This window comes from Melanostigma gelatinosum, assembly GCF_949748355.1.
Source record: "Melanostigma gelatinosum genome assembly, chromosome: 5".
Lineage (NCBI taxonomy): Eukaryota > Metazoa > Chordata > Actinopteri > Perciformes > Zoarcidae > Melanostigma > Melanostigma gelatinosum.
The window spans coordinates 19,814,452-19,838,106 of record NC_136638.1 but is presented as its reverse complement, the minus strand read 5'-3'; the positions used below and the strand labels follow the sequence as shown (position 1 = coordinate 19,838,106).

The 23,655-nt window shown below is 42.9% G+C and overlaps 1 protein-coding gene across 6 annotated transcripts in view; it reads right to left on the bottom strand.

The window, feature by feature from the left end:
- Window positions 1-11,168: 11,168 nt before the first annotated feature.
- The window catches only part of fgf13a (fibroblast growth factor 13a), a 75,602-nt gene continuing 63,115 nt past the window's right edge, over window positions 11,169-23,655 (bottom strand). For all 6 annotated transcript variants that reach the window (XM_079268796.1, XM_079268794.1, XM_079268795.1 and 3 more), the window contains 3 exons: window positions 20,882-20,985; window positions 14,616-14,814; window positions 11,169-13,154 (listed from right to left, as the gene is read on the bottom strand). In XM_079268796.1, the coding sequence (XP_079124922.1) occupies window positions 13,018-13,154; window positions 14,616-14,814; window positions 20,882-20,985 (440 nt within the window). In that variant the 3' untranslated portion in view covers window positions 11,169-13,017. The remainder of the gene's footprint in view (window positions 13,155-14,615; window positions 14,815-20,881; window positions 20,986-23,655) is intronic.

Below are 23,655 nucleotides of genomic sequence, written 5' to 3'. Positions count from 1 at the left end.
TAAAAGGCTAAAAGCTAAAGCCCAGTAATGACTCCCCACAGAGGTGTGTGTGTGTGTGTGTGTGTGGGGATAGCGATGACGGAGATGATGTGACACATGTAGGCGAGGAACAGTGCCTGTGTGTTCTTGGAAACCTGCGTTGTGCCATCTGCTGCTGTTATAGGCAACCAGCTGCCCGCCTCCCGTCGGCCCAGCAACACCATCAGCCACAACTACTGGCTGAAACCATGGCAACCGGCTCCTTTTCTGTGCGCTGCCCAGAATGACTGACCGACCTCCTTTTTTCTCTCCATCCCTTATTCTCATCTTCTTTTTTGTAAATAACGTCAAGGGTCTCGTATGTCTTGAGATGAATTATGAGCTCCTCTTGTTTGAGATCTGCTTTTGAAATGCATCCCAGGACTGTACTATGCGGTGCCTACTCACATGAAGCATATGCACTATATGTCAATACAGCGTGGCACTGAGAATGAACAGTCACTAACCAAGCGAACCCACACTACACAGACACACACAAGACATTCAGGATCCCTTTCATTCAGCGAGGGCCTCTCTCTTTTCCACATCTCCTGGTGATGTGGAAACATTGGTTATCAGCACACAGAGCTTCAGGGAGGCATTGCCTCAATCCTCATCACCAACAGAGCCTTCACATCCAGTGTCTGCACACTCAAAACATCAGAAAATGCTCCGAGTAGATCAGGGGTGCGGGAGGTGCTCCAGCCACAAATGCACCACAGACTTTAAATTATGTTTTTGATATTTATTGTTTTAAATTTAAAAGATAAGTGATTCTCCACTGCATGAAAATGTGGGATTAAATTTCCCCCTACCTGGGAACAGCTGATGCTACAGCAAGCCGGCTGACATGTGTCCTCTAATCTCTACATCTCGGCCTGTATCGTGATCTAGACATGTGTAGTGTGTGTATGTAAATATAAATTGCATATAGTTCATACAGTGATTAAGATAGATGGGTATGAATGCTTTTCATAAGCTGTAATTATGAGCTCCTGGTGTCATTACAAACATCATTATTTAGGTTATTACAGATTTAGTTTGACATTGTGTTTTATCATTGAAGGGATTGCTCACAGCATGTCACGTTATGACAGAGAAATACAGGATAAGTGCTTGCCGTCAGCATCGCTTACATGAACATGATTAAACTGCATTTAATAAGATGTATGTAAAAACAAGAGCAAAGCGATTGTGGCAACCTCTATGATGGGTCAATCATCATTCATTCTAAGTGAGTGTAGAGCCTCGAGGCCATATGTTCATTGAACGTAGACCCTCATAGCAGGCAATCAGCTATAATGGGTAATGACTAATGCAGCGACACGGGGCACACACACACACACACACTTTTCTTTTCCCACCAAAGCAATCGTTGCCTATAGCCAATACAAGAAGACATAGAATATGCACATCAGACACACAACTGACACCACCAGAGAGATGTAAAAAGAGCAATTTAAGAAGTGCATCGTACAGAATGTTTAGCATTGGCGAAGGTCTCAAAATGTTCCAGAGCAACTGTCATTACGCACGACCATTAGGCATGGTTGCTATTTATAGCACCCATACCACCAATGCGTCACATGTACCAATGAACCGTCAGTAAACGTCAAAAATGATGAATCATTGATGATTCCTGTCTCTCACCTTAAAATTCATCTCCATCTTATTATTTCACCTGCATGGCTCTGGAAAACCACGTGTATGCACGAGGTTAACACATTCCTCTTATAAATACACTTCATGTGTTGGGAAATGGTGTGTTTTTGTGCCTATGTAGTGTTTATACATCCCACCTCAGTAGTTCATGGCTGTGGGCGGCTGTGCCACTAAACGGGGCCACAGCAGTGGAGATGCATGCCATGGCTTGGCACGGCTAGAGGAAAAACAGAGGGCACAATTGCAATACGCTTAAAAATGTTAAAGCCACAGCACGCACTGCAGTAGAATCATTCTGCCACGTGTGACTAAATGTTGAATTGCTTGCTATCACATATTGTCTGTGTTATTAGAGTATGAAGTGCTGAGGATGAAGCAATTTAAGGTGAAATCATGATCTCAGGAAACCCATGAGGCGTGAACACATGTTCTCAAAGACCCGGGATCAGATAGTGGTGCTGTAGTGATTGTTCGCAGGTAAAGTAAGCAATTATTTTTAATTTCCTTTTTTTTTATAACAAAGAATGAATAAACTGTGATTACTGTGGCACGAAAAGATAAAAATTGCTAAAAAATATGCTAAAAAGCACAGTAGACAGAAGTAGTAAAAATGGCATTGGTTGTTTCCCTGACATGAGATGATATATCATTGTAAACTTTAACCTTTCCACTGTGATAGTGGCAACAGAGTGCAGAGATTCTGTATTTCATTGAAATTCGGATCTCTTCTGCCCAGCAGTTCTCCCTGTAGGCTTCTGGCTCCAGCTCCACTTAGAAAGCTGATCGACAGCCGGCCAAGATATTGACATCCTGGTACATTTGAGCTTCGAGGCTGAGCTGTTAATGGGGATTCAAGCCACAGATCTCCAAGCAAGTGCACTCTTCGTCCTTACCACAAGTCCCACTATTGACAAATGGAATCATCACAAAATGATCAGGAATGGGGAGGTGTATAGGATGAAAACAATTTCCACCTACCGGTAGTTGTATGAAGCACAGAGACAACAATCGCATCGATGGAGACTAAAGAGACGACACACAAGCATAAAGCACAAGACGGCTCCAGCCTGAGGGAGAGAAAGTGATTGTGCGCAGGAGATAAGACCGGGAGATAGCAGAACAGAGAGCCGCGAGAGAAACAGAGAAAGGAAGTTGTAATGATGTGGAAGAGATGGGGAGACCATGTGGAGTTGTGTGATAAGGGGGTGGAGGGATGAGAGATCTGAAAGAATGCTTGCAGCTTGGTGCGTAAAGATGGCGACACATTATAATTGTCTGGCCTATACGGACCAAGCCGGACTGAGTCTGTACTCGTCCGGGCTAGATGCTATTGACGATTCAGAGATGAAGCACTAAATATCTTACGTGGAGCACAGCACTCTTCTGAAATATTTCCTTAATTGTATGTCACTCTTCAGGGCAAAAAACATTATAAAAGCTGTAATGAGAAAAGCTGCCATTCACAAACGAGTCCCCATAATATCTGCAGATGGAACAAATGCTGATTTGCATTTTCTTCTGCTGACATTTATGTATTTTAATCTAAATTTGGATGGAAACATACAGTGGTTAGTGCAGTAGTACAATGTAGGATAACTATGGTGGCACAAACGTTCAATTATTGCAGCAAGCAGTCAACCTATGAGGACTTCCCTGCAGGCAGCTTGGTATTTCTTCCCTATATTTCTTCTCCCTTTGTGTTTCTTCCAGCTCACACAAGTCCTAAGTCCTTTTCATTATCCTCTGTTCTCCCGTCACATGTTTAATGTCATACCATTTATTTGTGCGGGGGGGGGGGGGGGGGGGGTGTTACTGGTATGCATATGTAGAAGAGGAAATGGCTTTCACTAACTGTCATGTTTTATCAGCAGAGCAAAGCCTCAAATATCAGATCAGTAAATCACACCATCCCATCAATACCAAAGGGCGGCAATATTGATTCATTCCCAGACCTCGGCATGTGGCAGTCAATCCAACAGGATATTAAAGAAGCTCTTGTTGTTTTGAGGGACACACATCACGGACTACATCTTTTACACATTCTGATTCAGTCCTGTTTACCAGTGACACCTGTTCCACATAACATCAAAACATTATGACACATTTCATTACGTGCGCTCAATGATTAGATATCAGACATCCTGAAGACATCCAGTCTCATGTGTGTCTGACGTAGTTCTACATATTTTCTGGTTCAATGTTTACCAAGGTCTGTCTACTGTTTTGTAGCGCGGCAGCAGGAGAATGAGTTTATGCTGCAGAGGCTTCATTAATATTAGATATGGCCCCTGCCTGCTTCTCAGTGCCTCTGCCTTATTGCTTGACTGCAATGCTAGCAGAGGTTGGTGCTTTAGCTGTCTGGCTCATTTGCTCCCTGTTATGTAATGCCTGACCTCACCCACTGCAGTGAGGCAAGAGTTGGGATTCCCTCCTGCACATGGAAGCCAGTAGTGGGCAGAAGGGAGGGGAGGGAGAACACCATGCAGCGCAAAGAAAATGGCAAAATGAAAGGAGAATAGGAACTGAAATGCATTTGGATATCAGATGACAAGGATAGGATGCTAACCAAAATGACAGGAAATGAGCAGATTCTTGACTTTGTGGTTGAAATGTGAAATGTGTGGTTCACTGTTGGAGTGGCTCATTGTGGTAAGTAGGAACTGGGGATGCACAGTGAGTGCGTTAGTCAGACAGGAGGATATGAGTAGTACACAGAGTGTTTCCTCTATCCCTGAGGGAATGACTTGGCTGTGCGGGACTGAGATTTGAATAAAAAGCTAAAAAGTACTGACGCAAATTCAGTTGGAACAGGTAAAGAGGTAGTGAAACCCAAAAAATGGAAGCGGTACTATTGAAATGTACTGCTGTTGCATAACACACCATGCTGTTTTTTGGACATTTCTTGAATGAACCTAATTTGAATTCGTATTTCAGGTACAGTAAATTAATTGGTGATGTCTGTGTAAGAATTGATGACATATTTGTATGTATATATGTGTGTGTGTGTGTGTGTGTATATCTATCGATCGATCTATCTAGCGCTAGTTTGTTGCACTAAAAAGTTCTAACATTTCTGAGAGTAAACATCAGTCTTTGGTGTCAGTCCCTTAGATCCAAAGAGGAAGAGCTTCTTGCCAGATAACATCAACTGACATTTAATAATCCTTCAGGGAGAAATGCATAATTAATGAATCAGAGATACAAACTCCAGACTGTTCCCTAAATAGACCACAGTACTATAGCCTCAAGGACATATTGTAATTTTAGTTTGTTTTGTGCAAAATAACTGGTGGCATTTACAGATCACCTATTAGTCATGTACAATTCATGTTGTTTTTTTTATATCGAGTTAAAAAACATTTTTTAGGCTCAGAATGGCCCATCTCATAAATGTCACCCTCAGGTGTGTCTACAGGCACATTTTGAAGTGCATGTGTCTGCAGAGACTCTAGGAGTATATTTGCATGCTTATTTGCATTTACACTAAATACCAAACCTCGAGCAGCTAACCAATGAAGTTACTGTAGCATCACCCCTGCCCCTGATAACAGAGCTTCACATGAAACAATAAGACTACAGCTGGTGGCTTTTTAACTCCAGGACCACTAGCAATGTGTTTTTGGACGCTAATACTTCATAAAAACTGTGATGAGAACAGCTGCCATGCACAACGGAGAAAACATTTCCGACATAATTGACATCCAAAGCTGCTCTTCTGCATTATCAACTGGGGATTATTCATTGAACTAATGGGTTCCAGTCTTTGTCTGGATTACAGTCACGTTAATCTGACTCTCCTGACTGAGACTACTCATTGGTTGGTCAGAACCCTGTCAGGCTTTCGTGGTGCTGCATCAACCACATATTTTTTTCGCCATTCAGTCTAATTACGCTCTGTGTGTTTTATTATGTAATATTTCACACAATTGGTCTCCTGCAAAAAGTCCAGATTGACAGCCGATACATGACAGGTGTTCCAATGAATACGTGATTACTGGATTAAGTAAGAGTTGCTCAAACCAGACAAAAGCATTTTAATCATGGATTTTCCACCAGCACTTGTGTGATTTGTTATACAGTGTGGTCTACATCTGTTATCTAATATACAGAAATTACAGTGTTGTGCTGTAACTAAAGGCTTACATGATGATGTAATGTCAGAGGTTTTTGAATGTCCAAATGTTTTCAAGCAAAGAGCAACTTGATTTCCTCTCTGGAGAAGTGGTACCTTACTGAAATAACTACTATAAGTCTTTGAGTAAAGTCAACCCGCCCACGGCATCCTTCTCTGAATACGCGAGCATTCATTTGCATACACTTTGAACGACTCGACACTGATCTATCTGCGCCCACTGTATGTGCCATCAGACACACACATAGACTATGTTTACATGCTCCAAATATTCAGTTTTATATTCCCTTATTCTGAAAAAACAATATTCCTAATAAGATGTTTACATGGCTAATGACGGTGAATATTCCACTAATATTCCCGTTTACATGCAGCCGTGCATATTCCGATTAACGTAAAATAAAGTGATTCCCAAGTTGACGCTTTTCTCGTAAAATGCTCCATTCGGAATACGGCTTAATTCAGAATATCCAAACGGAATATGATGTTTACATGGACCATGATCAAATTCAGAATATTGTCATATTCAGAACAATAGTTGAATATAATTCACACATTTGATTTAAATGAAACGATGACTGTGAGGTAGAGGTGTCGACTTTTTCAGCCATGCTAGCAGCATTGTTGGTCGGCCATACGGTTTGGTGAGGAGACCGTAATATCTGTAATATAATGTCTGCGTGGACATTTTGTGTAAACATTCGTGGTCCTCAGAGAATTGTTTCCATGAGCTTTGTTGATATTTAAGTGCAGCCTCACATAGTTGCTAGCAAGGCTATAGACCTTTAGCTTCGTTTAAGTATTTTGGGGGCATCTTATGCCTTTTTTTTAGTCGAGTTAACAGGGGAGAGCTTTTAGTTTCCTTCTCAGTAAACACAAGTGGGTCAAGCTCCCACCTCTGATAAACAATCCACATTAAATCCAACTATAGCCTGAAGAGCACAAGCAGGAGGCAACACCCCCAGCTCCTCTAATGGAGGGAGCCGCGATGTCTTGTGCTATTTGTGGGCGATGTTTTCTCCCCGGCCCTGCTGCTCTGATGTGTGCTGGTGGGGCTGATAAGCAGAGGTGCGAAACTCTTTCTGCTCCAGGTAATCTGGTGAGAATGGCGTCACTGCCTTTTCTGTGCCAACTTGGAGAGGATGATGGAAGAGAGGCTGTTCGAGGGACAAATAGCAGAACACTCTATTTGGATTCTCTGCTCTCAGAGGGCACCGAGGTGTTGTGGGATTGAGAGGCCCGGCAGTTAGCAGTGGTGCATTTCATGCAATTCACAAATCTGTTTCCTCAACCTGACAATTTCTCCTGTACGAGTTGAAGGCCTGCAGAATGTCACCTGATGAGCCTGTTTAGTCTAAGTTTGTTTTGTTTCCCAGGCGTAAAAGCCAGCTCTGTGCACTAGTTTTACACAATAAAAGTGTCACTTATTTGTTCTGCTTTCTACTCAAGAGGGATGTGCACACCTTTGTTTCCTGACACTATAGCTGCCCCCCCCCTCCTGCCTGTTTACTCTTAGTATGTCTCCAGGGTTCAGAGCCATATAGCTCGGCATTATTTATAGTCTGCTTCGCTTCAATTTCTCCCCCTCATTTGTTTTGGCATAGTCCATTTTTGACAATACAGCTTCATATTCAAATAGACCAATTCTTGGCAACACATCATTTTAATTTACCCCATTCATTTGCAAAAACATTGAGAGTAAGTTATTTCTAAACTGTCCAGAAGAAACACTGATAAAGAAGGAGCGGAAGAGTAAATGAGCTGCAGCTGCCCCTCGTGGGAGGTTTCTGTGTCAGCCAGTCAATTAGATTAAGTTGTCTTCTTCTGAAGGTTGTAAACACATCAATATTTCTGGGAAGTTGCGTTTGACTCAGTTTGCTGTACATTAAATTGTGTGCAAAAAAAATCTTTCCAGCTTGTCTCATAATTAGAGTAATTTCATGCATTGACTTCTTGACTGGCAGGTGGAAAATTGTTTTCTGTATAACACACCTCTGGTGACAACGCTGTAAGAATAATGACAGGCTACGAGACACATCTGTAACATCCACATTGTGAGTGAGAAAGAACCAGAAATAAAGAAAGTAACTATGTGTGAAGTTAAAAGGATTCATTTTACAGCTTTGAATGTAAATCTGATCATGATACAAATCCACATACCACTTGCAGTAAAGCAGTCATGAACGGTTTTCAAATTGTTATTTATGATTTTATTAATGTTAATAAATCTATTATTAATGCTTAGCTTGATAATATAATATAATTGCTGATTTGTAAAGCATGATTGAGTAATTTAGTCAATAAAGAAGCACCAAAAGATCCTGCAGTAAGCCTTTCTATTCAGTCCCATGTGAAGCACATTATAGAGACATTCGTGTCATTTCTGGACATGTAAAGGATGTCATGCCGAAAGTGCCGCTGTGACTAAGGTGACAAAGATGGAGAGACGGAGAGGGAGACTGGGTGAGAGGGAGGAAGGCAGCCAGCATGTGCTGGCAGTGATGAAGGGTAATGAGTTATAGCGTTCACAGGTACACAGTGCTCACATATATCACAGCTCCATCAGCTCGGCCCGATTCGTGACAGATTATTGCCGACCGACCCAACTCGAGATCTCAGAGCCTCATACACTGGAGTGGCAAAAGCTTTGCTTCCCGTGCGTGGCGAGTAGGTGCAAGAGACGTCAGGATTTGCGTCTTCTCTCTTCTTTTTGTTTTTTTAGGGGCTCCATGAAGATTCATTCGTCTGGCCAAGTCAGGGGCAGAATAACTGATTGGTCAGAGAGTGACAGACAGAGAGAGTTACCAAATTGTGAAAGTGCCAGCCTCCGTTAATGAATGGAGTCCAGAGATGGGCAAAAAGGAAATGAAGGGAGTAGGGGGATGTCAAACTACATGAACGATGAAGCTGCTCATATCGGGGCCTATATCACAGAGGCCTATTAGTCCTCCTGTCTCTGCTGGCAATGGGCGTAATGAGGCAGTCTCCAGAGACCGAGCGGATGCCTCCTCGATCTCACCCGCCGACGATGGAGAGTGAGTTTAATGTAGAGTTCTGCAGTAGGCTGTAGTAACCAGCAAGTCTCTTTTGCACTTAAAATATTGTACGATGACACAACTTCTCAAGCACGTTCCAGTACGACCGGATTTTGTTGACTATTTGTTAAATTCAGATTCAGAAAAATTGTCCATCAAAATGCAGAAGAGATTTGTCTGACGTATCTCTCTTTTTGTTTTCTTTTTTCGAGTCTTTTTCAAATAAACAACGACAAAGCAAAAGTGTGGCCGTTTCTTGAATCTTTAAAAAAAAATTTGTCAATTGCAATTGTCACGAAAACGTCTTTTAAAAGCTTAGTCGACTATGTCCTGCGGTATTCATGTTGAATACATTCATTCACAAGTATTGATAGTGCATGCGAGAAAAGACTTTCTGTTGAAGATTACGCAGCAAGCCGGAGACGCAACAGGCTGCGTGAAGAGAGTCTGTTCTCACTTCTGTTTGTGGACCCAAACGCACCCCCATTTTGACAAATTTGATCCATCGTCGTTCGGGAGAACCTGGATTCAAGCAGGACATTGTCTCTCCTCCTTTTGGACACCAGGACGGCAACAAGAAGAGGCGGAGGTCTGTGTGTCGGCTTAGTGTAGACAGAGAGAGAGTCCGGTGTGGAGTCTGTTGTAGAGCGTAGTTGTTGTGTAAGTGGCCTCATTGTTAACGTGACAATTACGCTTACAGCACAGCTTGTACTTACCTCTTAAGGATTTAACCTTTTAATATGCAGCTGTGTCCCCTGTTTCATGTTTTATTCTGTTGCTTTTCCTAATTTATTATGATAATTATTTGGCCGTGGTGTCATGTCAATACTGGTACCGAGATACATGAGACAGATATTGTATCAAAGTCATAATTGTGGTATTGGGACAACAGTAGTGCAGTTGTGTGTCTACACTATCCAGTGCACTATTGATCAGAATATAAGTCTGAAAGGGCTTCTTTTTTTTTTACAAAATGTTGGAGTTTGCAAATATGGAGATACAGTATTCTAATGCATATTGTATGGAGGGGATGTTAGGCACGCATTCTTTCACAATCTCTCTTTGAGCCTGTCAGTTTAAAAGGAAAAGAACAGGGACAGTTTGTTAACTTGTTCATTCATTTTTAAAAGCAGGAGCTATAGTTTGCATATCACATTGTTGCATATTTACAGAGGAATTCCTGTGCAGACTGTGTTGTTCCTTGTGTAAACTTTTATTGAAATGTTTATGAACCCAGGTTGAGGAGGATATCTGTCGGCAACATTTCCTAGACTTTCAAACTAACTGGTATTATTTAAACAATGTAAGGCAATGTGTCCTTGATTGACACGTCCCATTGAATACCTTTTGTATTCAGAAAATGAATTCAGAAAACCTTCAATTTTCTTGTTTTTTCCATTTCACTACAGTTTGCTCAACAATAGTATTTGCAGTCCTTTTCTTTTTCTTATACTTTATTCTTTGTGTCACAGGCTGACACCCTTTACCCTTATCATTCCTCACATGTACTGTGGGCGACAATCATGGACAAAACCCCTCATTAAAGAAAGTGCTTCCTCCAGAGATGACAGAGGCACCGACGGAGAGGGCTGGCCTTATTAACAGGGCCTGGCAGGTTAACACAGCGCCATGCCATCACTCAGATCATTCTTCACCACTTTGTTTTACTCGCCAGATCATTTCCACCTTGTGTGCATATGAAGACTTAAAGACATGTTCTGATTTTACCCATCAGATGGGTTTGATTTTAAACTGGCCCAATTATGTAAAGACTTGTTTTGAGCATGCACAACCTGCAGTTCCCTTCACTTAGAAGGATCTCTGATATGTCTGGATGATGAGCCTGTGCAGTGTCCCAAAAATGATTTATCTTTTGGGAATCTCAATCTCAATCTTTTAGGGAAATGGTAAAAGTGATGTTTCTTACTTAACACCGTTGCTGAGCCACTCGACACGACTCGAAAAGCCACAGCAGTGGCGCAATCTCCAGGTATATAGTCTTCAGCCTCTCAAACCCAAAATGACATATTGATTTATTGGACACATTGAGCCCTACAAGCCTGTCCTCCGCAACTCTGAGGCAATTACAGCCATATATGATACGTCAGCGTCCCAAAGATGTGCGGTATGAGTGTGTGTTCAGCTCCCAATTCTGCACCACCAACCGACCATGTAATCCTGCCAACTAAAATCGAATCCCCGCAACCAAGCTCCTCTATAATTGCACTGGCCGGATGGTGGAATACGTTGATTAAGTTGAGGAGTCTACATAAATAAGGCAGTTGATAGGACAAAGAAGGAAGTCTGACACATTTTAAAATTATATCTTAATATAAACATTTTATTCAGTGCATTTTTGTGTATACAACAAATAATAAACAACTGGAAGTTACAAGGCAGCCACAGCGCCTGCCTGTAAAATGTTGTTTTTATCAGCTTTAGCCTGGTAGTTTGGAACACATGATCCAACATGGGTTACTACACATAGCCTACATCATGCAGCTCTATACCAGAATTTCCCTGCTTTCTCCCATGCAACAGATAGTTTCACCTAATACAAACCACCTCTGGAGGAACCTAAGATAAGAAAGCCTCCCAGAAGCATGTACCAGAAAGACGTTATGTAGCTGATGGGAAGAGTACCTAGCCCACAAAAAGGGGTCCTTTTTGTACATAATTGTGTGCACATGCCCTGTGCAAGAAAGGGAAGGTGTTCATTTTTGTATGTTGTTTTTCCTTCTTTTTTTTTCTTCACTTTTACAAATATGACGTGTCCTATAAAATGTTAAGCCACCTAAAAGTCCACAGTATTCTTTTTTTTTTTTTTTTTTTTTTTTTTTAATATAGAAAATATTGTCACCACAATAAGTTACTCAAACACATAACGAGCAGCCTGGGAAGGGGCTTGCGCCATATTCCTATGGTGAACGGTATCGGTCAATAGATGTCGACAAAAAGGGAGGCGGGGGAGTCGAAGTATGACACACACACACACACACACACACAAGCACAGAGGGAGGAGACGGATCACGAGGACAAAGGACGGAGACGTTGTGACACAGTGGTAACGGAAGGGAATGGGAACACAGAATAGTCGTTTCAATCCTCGGCCATCGAGCATATCAGCAAAAATCACAACATCAAGCACGCTGCCACCTCCAAAGTGTTTGAAATCACTTGCTTTGTCCATTGTTCCCTTTTCCCCCCACAAATCTTTGCTTTCTTTCAATACAAATGTACAATGAGAAAAACCAAAATGTCCAGTCTTTATACTGGCTTGGTTTTCAGCGGCTTAAAGGGACACTCTTTCGTTCTGTCTTTGGTTTGCTGGAACCCCTTTCTGTGACGTAACAGCAACTAAAATACAAATACTGAACGATGGTGAGGGAAGAGAACAAGAGGGCACAGAAACAAAAACCATTTGTCAAATAAAAAGCTCTTGGCCAATTCAGAAAAATAGCAAAAAACCCAAGGTGCAGCTGTGGCATTTCTGAAAATAAAAGAAAAACTGCAAGAGAGCCACACACTGTCCATTTTTATATTTCAGCTGAACATAGGCTTCATTTTCCCATGAGCTCAGTCTCTGAGCGTGTGCACTAGGACGCAGGAGCGCTACCGTCCGGCTGGCCACAGTCCCGGCAGCGCCAGGCTGGGCCACACCAGGGAGTTTATAGGCTTTGTATTCACAGAAGCATGGAGGAGACAGAGACCAGGGCTCGTAGACCAGCACTATCACTGGCAGCCCTGAACGCCAACATGTCTAACTTCCTGTCCCTGTCTCGACAGATGCACGAGTGCTTGGTGTCTAAATGACCAAAGGAAGTTAAGAAAAATCAAACAAGATAAAGATGAGCGAACTGGTATGCGATCATCACCAAAGTGATCAAGGTAATAGATAAACCAACGCAAAAGTGTAATTTTTTTTGTAATGTTCAGAATGGTTTCTGTGCTGTTAACCTTCTTGCTATTGATGATCTTTTTGATGATGATTGACCAGGATGGTACCTAAGTGTTTGTTATTGATGGTGCCTGCGTATTTGTGTGTGGTTTTGTTGTCGTAGCTAGTCCTGAACCGCCGATCGGTGAGATGAGTCTGCTTGTGTTCGTGCTCTGCTGGAGGTAAGGTTTTCGTGGTTCGGCCCCAGGCCCCCGGGGTTTTCGGCTGCCGGGCTACGTCGACTCGTTCTGGCTCACGGCTTTGCCTCCATTGAGCACAGCGGAGGCACTCCGACTCTTGGTGGGCGTGCCGCTGCCGGACCGGGAGAACTCTGTCAAGTCATGGAGGGATGGCTCTCTGTACATTGCCACTGTGGAAACACAAAATAATTGAGGATCAGACAAACCGACCTTTTTGTACTCCTTAAACAAGCAACGACAGACATCAAGGACCGTGATTTGTAATCTACAAATGGCAACAAAGTGGGACGTCGCGGTTAGAATACTGTAGGTCCAGTGATGGCATGACGTGGGATCTTGTAGTTCCATGCAAACTGCTGAATCAAGAGACTATAGCATTAGATGCTGACGTGAAAAACATCCTATATTCACAGCTGGCCAATATAAATGCAGGAGCTGCTAGTGCTCCAGCTTTTGGTCACGGCAGCAATCCGGAGACCATCCTCGCACACATCAATCAATGGTTTCACTGGGAAACTGCTGATGATTGATTCCAGGCTTGTTAGCGACAGTATTGTGTGATTATAACGGTGGGCGACTGACCTCGGGATTATGGTTCCTCCTCAACACCAGCGGCACTATTTGTATTCAGACATGAATCCCCAGTAACAACCATCCATCTCGTCATTTTTCACATTCCTCCACAAATCTCTGCGTGTTTCGGTGAAAGACGCCACACCCGAAGGACCACAGTACACTTTTCACACTCTTTGCATCAATTATTTCCAGAAGAATCGTAAGAGGATCTTCCTGTTTGGGGTTTTGAATGACGGGAGCTGAACTTTCTTCATCCAGAGGAAGACGGAATGAGAGGCTGTGGGCTGAGACTCACAGACTGGAACCAGAAGAGTACGATAGTGGACCGGCCCTCTTTTCGTCATTGTTTGGGCTTTTTTTTGCGCTGCAAGCCTTTTATTCCTTACTAAGAAAAAAAAGGGGGTTTTCTTTTATCCCACTGAAGTGAAAACAGACTCGCTCTCTGTTGACGGATACATCTGTGTCTTGTTGAAGATGAAAGGAAACTGTGGCCTTTTCAACAGAGACCCATTCCTGCCTCTCCCTTCCCATTCCTCTGTTCTCCACATTTGCCACACTATCACACACACACACATAGCCTGGATGGGCGGGGTTCTCTTTGACTTCACTGTACTGAAAATAAAGTCCTTATTCGAGGCATTAAAACATGTTGTTCCTGCTGCTTCTGTCTGCAGCGGAGTGCGACCAGCTAGAGGAAGCTAGGTCGACACCAGCATCTCTAAGGGGAATGCTCAATGGCAGAGGGTCACGTAGAAAGCAGCTCTTTAGTAAAAGAATAGAAGTTTAATTAGAGAAACGTTACGGTTCCCAGCGCAGGTCTCTTATTATAAAAAACAAACTAGAAAAGTGACATTGCTGAATAATGAAGAAACTTTCCCAATAGATTAAGTCGTTACAGCAACTTTATACTTTAGAGTGAAGCTGTTCGGAGTTTACTTTTTTATTATCTTCGTCGTGGTGGGAGCAGGCAGTGTATGAACTAACTCTGACCGAGTATAACTCGACCCCTTGATGGTGTAACAGCAACATGGGAAAGAGGATGTGGGCTGGCTTACCTTTTAGAGGTTTGGGAAGGAAGTGGGCTGCTGGCTTGTTCTTCTTGACGTGGTTGCCCTTCATGATTTCTCCTTCCTTGTTCAGACCGAGGTACCAGCCCCTGCCCGACTGCTGCTGCCGGTATATCATGGAGGAGTATGTCACGTAATAGTTCTCGAACACCGACTCCTTGAATTTGCACTCTGGCGTAAAGTGTTCCTGCGGGGGAGGAAAGGAGAAGGAGATACAGTGCATGGTAGATGTTGGACAGTAATTCACAAGGTCTTAAGAGTGTTTGACATCCCGGTATGAACAGAAGCAGCTGGACTGGAATAGTTCATTACTTGGAGTGCAACTTAATAATGGTACATTACACTGCATCTTCTACTCTCACTGGGGCACGGGAAGAGGGAAGAAGTTATCTCGAAGCTCTAGCCCTCTGCTCTGAAGTCTTTGTCCCTTGAGAATCTTTTTAAAGTATTCAATTAATTTACGGTCGTGAATAATGTTGCGCTTTATATCATCGACAACGGTGATATGACAGATAGAGGAGCATTAATAAAACATAGGGAGTATATTCTCATTTTGCTCCGAGCTGTTCATTATGTATGGGCAGTTCATTATTGTTTTATCACAGTATTGTCCGCTCTATGGGAGATTGAGTTGGACGCAATAATTTAGTAGCTACTGCCATTTCACGAATTGTATGACGCATTTAAGTACTTACTTTCTTTTAAACTACAGCAACTGATGAAATACTTTTTAGAAGGTGGCTTTAATAGGCTTATATGTAATCTGAGTGCATCTGGGTAGTGCATGCAAGGAGGTGTGTGTGTGTGTGTGTTCTACCAGTCTTTTAGTTACCTGGGTACCTTATCTCTTCATGAACTGGCTGCCCAGAGACATTTTGCTCTTCACCAGACTCCATGCTGTGCACGGCTTCACTCCCTGTTTCTGTTTGGTTCAGTATCCAGTGCCTGGATAAGATTTGGCCATGAATGCTATAACAGTGAGGTTTATGTCCTCCGATGCAAAGATTTTGCATGCCTGTGTGTTCTTCGGTCTATAAGAGTGGGTGTGTTTGTCTAATTTGTGGAGCTGCTCGGGCAGTGAGTCTACAAAACATTTGTCTAATCAATGAGAAGACGATTCCCCCTGAGAGACATCGAGGGACAGTGTACGCTAGTCAGCAGTGAACTGTTCTTGCCACGCTTTTACATTTTCGTCATAGAAAACTGAAAATGCAAATACCACCATGACAGTATCACACAGTCGTAATAGCCAATGGGTCAAACTCGGAGGGTATTCCAAAGGGAACTCTCTCAGATGGATGCTTTTTCAGACCGAAGCAGGTCTACCCAGGATCAGTCCAATCCCAATGGGGAAAAAACATGTCCCCAGGGCCAAAGACTCACTGTGAGATCATGACGAACAACATGAACAACTACCAGACAACGAGTCATCCATAACAGCCTCTCTGGGATGTTTTCTAACAGTTTAGCAGCATCACTCTTCATTTGCAGCACTAACAAGACTGACGTTGACGTCTGATGCTGTTGAAGCTTTTGCAGTTAAAACACACAAAAGCTGTGAACTCGGGACGCATTTTTAATTACACCCTTTTCCTTTGCAGTTGTGAGCTTTCGTCTTAAACTCGCTCTCAGCCAGGCTGTGGCATGTTTAGTTCAGCTCGAGCTAAGACGACAGAAAGAGAGCCTTAATATGTTTAGTAGTTTTCAGTTGTTGACCTCATTTACTTTTAAATGGCTCTTTCCACAGGCAGGTCACAGCGGTCTGTGATTTCTTGTAAACTGCAGTATTTGTCAAGTAGTCTGCTAGTTTAAATCGTTTTACTGTTCTCCTCCCTTAAAACCTCAATGTCTTCTGTGCTCTCTTGCTCTGATTAGCAGCGGTCTTGGAGCGGCTGGGCAGCATCCGTCTCAGTCATGCACGGGCAGCAAGTGAAAGCCAAACAACGAGCCGCTCGGCTCTCGAGCCAGGAGTTCTGTTCTACCTCTAATAATGAGCTTATGTGGATTTGGCTGGTTACATACAGATGCAGGCACATCTAGAGCCAAGCTGGAGGAGCTGCTGCTGGCTGTGTGCTGCTGTATTGGAGTGGGTCTGTGGACAGGCTCACTCAGACTGTTACCAGGCGGGGCCAAATGGCAGGGGATCCCCGTTTCTCTTCTAACAGGACTGTGACAGACAGAAACATTCAGATTCTTTTGAATGGGCTCCAGAAGCGTCTCCTTCAGTCAACAGCGCATCTATTGTTCACTGAAACTAATCTCCCGGTGGAAAAAAAAGAAATCTCACATCACTTTAATCATGACTCCAGTGCCAGATGGAGCGGGGGGGAAATCACTTTAGAAATAAAAAAGCAGGACACTATCTGCATAGAAATAATAAACCAGTCGTGTCATCCCCCTCCCCCCACGGCTCTCTGGCTAAATGGACTTTTAATGATCCCATTACACTACATGGGCTTTTTCCTTGAAATCTTGAAATATGCAACTATGACAAGTCCTTGTCCAAATGATGCACAGCTGGCAACCTCACTTACACAATGTCCAGGCAAGCGTTTTTGCAAAAGAATATTAGCCTGCAGCTTTGTCTGAGTGCGCATAGTGCTGTTAGGAGCTGTGCCCCTTTCATGCAGAACCAATCGGGCGAAAGGAAAAGGAGATGAAAGCCTCCGGTGTGTTTGATACATTAAGGATTTTGATGCATACGTACCCCTGTTGGGACAGGGGTACAGAATGGGACAGAGGATTGGAATCTTCAGGGTATGTTCATGTTTTATATTTTAAACCTAATACAGTGCCAGCAGCGACATCTAGTTTTACCTCGTCATATTTACATATCAATTCTAAGATGAGGTCATATTTGTATGTAGGGTGCCTGACATACATGGTATATGAGGAGGGTGTTTTTGCACTCTGATGCTGGGCGAGTAATGCTATAACATTCATTTTTGATCAAAATGACAACTATATTCACAACAGGACATCAAGATGTATCTTTGTCACAGCTTCAGATTGAAGTACAGACGGTTTGCCAAATAAATCCTTCTCTCCTTTCTGCTCCGCCATCTCTGCTCTCTCCTGAACGTGTCTGTAGTTAAAGGCAGGCACATACACAAATTCATTTACACTTGTCTTTCTAAATTAAGTTAATTTGATCTGATGGGCAAAGGGCAGAGAACGGTCTTACATTACAGCGAGAGGGAAGCCCGGCTGAAGTCATGGCAGCGTTGCCTGTCTTTATGATCCAATAACTGCACATAGGAAGGGGATATTTAAAGGCTGATGCAAGTGTTTAGTGTGACATCCTGAAGGATGTTTCCCGGCCCTTTAATATCCATTAATGGCACAACAGGCACACGCTGCCCATCTGGGGAAACTCTCTTTCTCTAGCAACTCTTCACAATTGAGCAGTGGTGAGAGTAACTGTGAAACGAAAATCACATTATCAGTCATGTCAAGAAAACGCGATCAATTATGATGCAAGCTCAAACAGCAGTCTGGTTGGCTTTCGGGGAGTAATCACGCCCCAGTAGTGTTCTCCTGATCCAATCAGTGGGAGAAGAAATACCAGCATAATGGTTCTGATCTCCTCTGTAAAGATATTGGCTGGACTTTTCACAGGACGAGCCACATCAATGCCGCACACTGCCCCCGTGTGTATTCAGCTGCCATATCAATACTAAGATGACACCAATTATGTCAATGGAATCGGGGCGGAGTGCTGTTGTAGTTTCTTTGCAGACACATCAATGCTTGCGAAACCCACAAAAGCTAATTCTATGGCCGGGCAGTGAAGACAAATCTTCCTAAATCCGGCTTTTCAATGTCCCAGTCTTTTCAGTGGAGTGGAAGTGGATTAGAAGGCACCTTTTTCTTTAGCTGAAGATAAAATACACTCATAGTATTCATTTGTTTGGGAATACATTGGAGAGCTTTACGCTGGTGGAAAAGACCCTTGCAAATAGCAAACACAAATAGACACACCCACACAGCGTACACGGTGAAGCCAGTAGCACACACACGCACACAACACACATACACACACACACACCTCAAGCTAGTTAATGACACAGCTCATTATTCAGAGGACGTTACTTTTCATTTCAGATGTTTAGCTGCCACATCATGCATATTCTTAATGCAGGGACTCTTTCACAGGATGCATGAGCATTGCAGGGGATTGAAATAGCCTGGCGATTTGGGTCAAAACGCCTGTAAATCTCAACGGCAGCTTGATACATATCTCCACCCCAAGAGCCCTGAACTCTCCATTTTACACACAGAACAGTCTAGATGACACACAACTCAGTGACTCACACTAATTCAAATATGACCCACCAGGAAATGAATAACACCACTTCAAAGGCACGTTGTGAGATATGTGGACACCGCTCAGCTCAGGATGTAAAAATATAACCAAACATCTATAATCAAGAAAAGCTCAAAGCTTTTTGTTCTTCAGATTCCATAAAAATAGTCACTGCTTTGCTAGAGACGTGTTCGAGGGTATTGGGAACATCTTAGTATCTCCACTATGTTTTCAAAAACAGAGGGCCAAACGGTACAAGAGAGGATTCACGATGGATGAATATGTTTTCACTGGTGTATTCTGCCTCTCTCTCTCTCTCTCTCTCTCTCTGTGTGTGTGTTTCTTGGTGTACGCTCTTCTACATACAGAACACACAGTTATATACAGACAGGGGCACACTGATGCGTATGTGAGGCAGCTCGGTTTATGCTCTAAAAGCCACTTCAATTACGAAGATATTCAATAAAATATCAGGGTAAACCCGACGAAACATTTACATTCATAATTTAGTATGCATTAGAATGTGTGTTAAAAATATCTATTGAATCCTTTTTATTATATCGCAAACATTCACTCACCATTTACTCACGCTCCCATTCATGCATGCTCTTACTGTAAGCGCACAAGTAGAGTAATGGGAGGCATCCAGATCCCAGCAGCAGCACCCCCCCAGCTGACCTGCTATCGGCTGGTGTAATGTGTGGCTTTAAGGAAGCGCTTTACCACAGCAGCAAGACAGACACTATTAGGCAGCCAGCTACACATTCAATTCAATTCCCGCTCTAATTTAGCTGAAACAGAAAGCTCCACAACCCCATCCCCCAACTGCTTTCTTCCTATTTAAAACACCTACAGGATGTCCTGTATGGTACGTGTGAGAGCTGGTATTTAGAACACCAAAGATATACTGTATGCAGCTTTGATGCTCTTCACCATTTGATAAAGACTTAACACATGTACATCACAAAAAAGACAAGAGATATATATAAATCTTAATATTATTATATTATAGTAAGGTGATAGCTAGATAGGTGATATTCCTCAAGACACAAACAGAGTTCCTGTGTCTTGCCAGCCACCTGCTGATTTAGGTGAAGGCGGTTAGCCCCGAAAGTTAGCAACAACTCTGGCTCAGACTCACTTCAGGTCGGCTGACCTTTAAGGTGGACCAGCGCTGTTTGCCTTTCAGCTCGTTTGTTCATTTTTTAAATTACTTTTAATTGTTTAACTGATTAACACATTAATCGGTCAAATTCTACTATTAACATCCCTACTATGGACAGCAGCTCAATTGCTTGTGCTTACTATTAAATGCTGAATGACAACAGAGCAGAGTCTATTTCCCCAAAACCTAATTGTATAACCATCTGCAATTCCTTGACGCAAGTGCATTTAACTGAACGAATGCTTGGTGAGAGCTCGTTTGTGTGTTTGTGTGTATGAGAAGCGTGAACTCCGGGTGAGAGAGAGAGAGAAAGATCATTCGGTTTCCTTTGCTTTTTCTCAGCTTGTTTTCATCAATCCCCATTGTGCCTGTCTACTTAGACCTTTACCACACAGAACAATCTCTACTAATTTGATTGTGTGTGTGTGTGTGTGTGTGTGTGTGTGTGTGGTCTGCATGCCCTCTGGGTGCACATCTTCCCCAGTGACACCTGCCACACAATGTGACGGTGGCATTTGGGGAAAAAGACGAACAGGAACTGGAACATTCATAAGCTCGCACATTTAATCGAAGATGAAGAGCCAGCTGCCACGATCAGATATGTCGCTGCTCCACGTGCTTACACTGTCCTTCAGCTTGTTATTGACACCGAATGATATCAGAAAATTAGAGTGAGGATGACGTGCTTTGAGTCGACACAGTGTGAGTGACTACAATAGAGGCCAGGACCCAATCCCATACACAGACACAAGCACTCACACACACATGAAGTGAGACACTTACTGATGTGTACAGGTAGCCCTCACTGTTCATAGCCAGGTAGAGTTTGGTTTGCACCCCCTGGATGGCCACCACTCGCAGCCCCACTGGAATAAGGTTGAAAATGGCTGGAAAGAGACAGACAACAGAGACAATTAAACACAACTTGTCATTTCATCTCCATTAAAAACACTTAATACAATTTTTCAGATAATAATTTAAAAAAAAGATGGTACAGCCTCCATAAATTCTCATGATTCTGTTGTACTTGAGATTTATAGCACATATACCGTGGTATACTTGAGTTATTCAGTGAGCCAGACACAGCTAAATAAATCCCGCCGTTAATATTTCTGTGTTAAAATCACAAGCCAGACGGGAGACAAATGTTCAAATCCACATTTCAGAGCAAGCCCAAGGCGCGAACTGTCAAAACCAAAACCACAAATAGAGGTACGACATCAGCTCAGGGACTCTGCCGCTCTCTCCCCAGCGTGTTTCCAAAAACAAATGAACGGAATTAGAAACGAGACAAAAACAGAGACATTGTTGAAGTGACAAAGCAGCTCACGCTGTGGGAAGTTTAAGTATTGCAAACACAATTTGGAGAATTCTGCCTGCATTGTACGTGTGTGTGTGTGTGTGTGTGTGTGTGTGTCTGTCATAAGAAGCTGCCAGGGAACCCACGGGCTGAGTCGAGGAAAGCACATGTACATCCTCCTGATAGGCTGTAGTTCTTCTTGCCTTTTGTTCTGACTATTGTTGGACATACTGCCAAACAGGGATGCCATCATCCCTGCTGTTGGATTTATTTTATTTTTTATTACCTTTTTTTCTACCAAATCCAGTAAATAATGTCAACAGGAGAAGTATAATATTTATCTCAAGTTCCCTATTTGATTGTTAAGACTGGACATCGTCACATTAGTTTAGGAGCTCTGAGGTCAAGACATGTGAGAGGTTGAAATTATATTTCATTCTCACACCCGTAAATCTGTGAGTCAGAGCGTGCCTTCACTATAGGTCCTCTTGTCAACCACTTAGTGGATCCCTATCTGCAGACGGCTTCCAGCGAAGTGCACTATAGAGGCTTTCTGATGGGCTATTTCATCTGCCCTTATCGCTTTTAACGCTGCACACATCCCTCTCTCTGGGCTTTCATTGTAAACAACAGCCGCGGGAATGCGTAATGTATTTACTTGGTAGAGTAAACGGCCATTGCCAGCCTGGTTCAGTGAAAAGGCGTTGAAGTCCCAGAAGCACTCATTTTGTAGTTCTCGGCCTTCCCCTTCTCTCTGCTTCTCCCTCTCTAGCTTTCTTTTTTGTTTCTTCAAATGGTATATCCTCAACTTACTCTCTTGTCTCTTCTCCTTGTCAACAATGACCTGTTTGAATTTATTTAACAGTCGGAGCATATCCACAGTAACAACGAAAGTACGTCAGGCTCTCAGATAAAGATCCCATGATCTCATGATCTCATGATCCCATGATCGTCTGCCAGCACTTTAGGAATGACCGATATATTGGATCGTGATCGGAAGCAATTCGTCCAAAACAGCGTTCACAAGCATACAGTATCATGCTTACGTCCAGCCTGTAATATCATGCTCCATAACAAGAGTTCTCTTGTTGTTCTTGTTTTCATGTCATGATAATATAATCGGAACTCCATTCCTCCGAAAAATGACTTCTCCTTTCTCGGTCCTCTGTGCATCTTCTATCCTCAAAAATATCCTCGGGTACGGTTGAGTTAACTAACAGCTCACACTTAAATTGCTCCACTTTTCAAACGCATATGACAGTCTTCTCTTAGTACAGCAATCAAAAGAGGTCTGGGGACAGAATCACTGCTCTCCATGACAGATTGGTGTGCCGATGTTTTTTGGGTGACGCCTGCTTTGGCAGATGCTGCCGGTAAAAAGTATATTTCAAACAAATAGGACTTGTATTATACAACCTCAATACCTGCAGTATCTAATGTGCACTGTGCAGTAATCTTGTGCATTTATTACAGCTGACATACCAATGATGGATCTGCTGATTACTGACTGTAAACCAAAGAACAGCATCCTCTCTAAACATAAACTGTAATTAGTATATGTACATAATTACTGAACTAGTTCACACCAACATTTACTACACAAATAATTGGAAAGAGTGGGAGAGCATTCAACACTTCTGGTTTGGTAGTTTTCTTTCATTTTGACAAATGTCCTTCCAACTTTTGCTACTCTTTGGAGCATCCTTCACGACTGCAGTGCAGAGGCTGAACAATTTCTTGGCAGAAATTCATGGTTACAGGTTTCAACTTTCTCCACAACCATTATTCAGACTGATCCAGCTTGGCTTTGCTGTATATGGAGCTACAATGGATGGTGTAAAGTGTTGCAACCCTGAAACATCTTGCTATCTGAGCACTTTTTGTCTTTATAATGGCACCGTTTCCACTCACTGAGTCCCCCCCCCCCCCACGATGCACACATAACCTGCTTCATTTCAGAAGGATTACCAGTTGGTGGACTGATGGAGATTTTCAAGAGGGGAAACTCAATTACTTCCTGGCTCCTAGAAACACACTGAAGAGGATGACGGGGGCCGCCGCCCACTCACAGACATTTCAGTGCCGAGAGCCGCGTGGACTAAGAAGGGTGAGGACGCCTGAGGGACAGTTTTCATGATTGCCTGCAGGCTCTCTATGTGCCTGGAAGTCATGACAATGGACTAGTCACATTTTAATCATTTATCCTATCGGTTACTCATTCTGGGAGCAGCCTGACGTAATTAGAGCAGGCGAGATA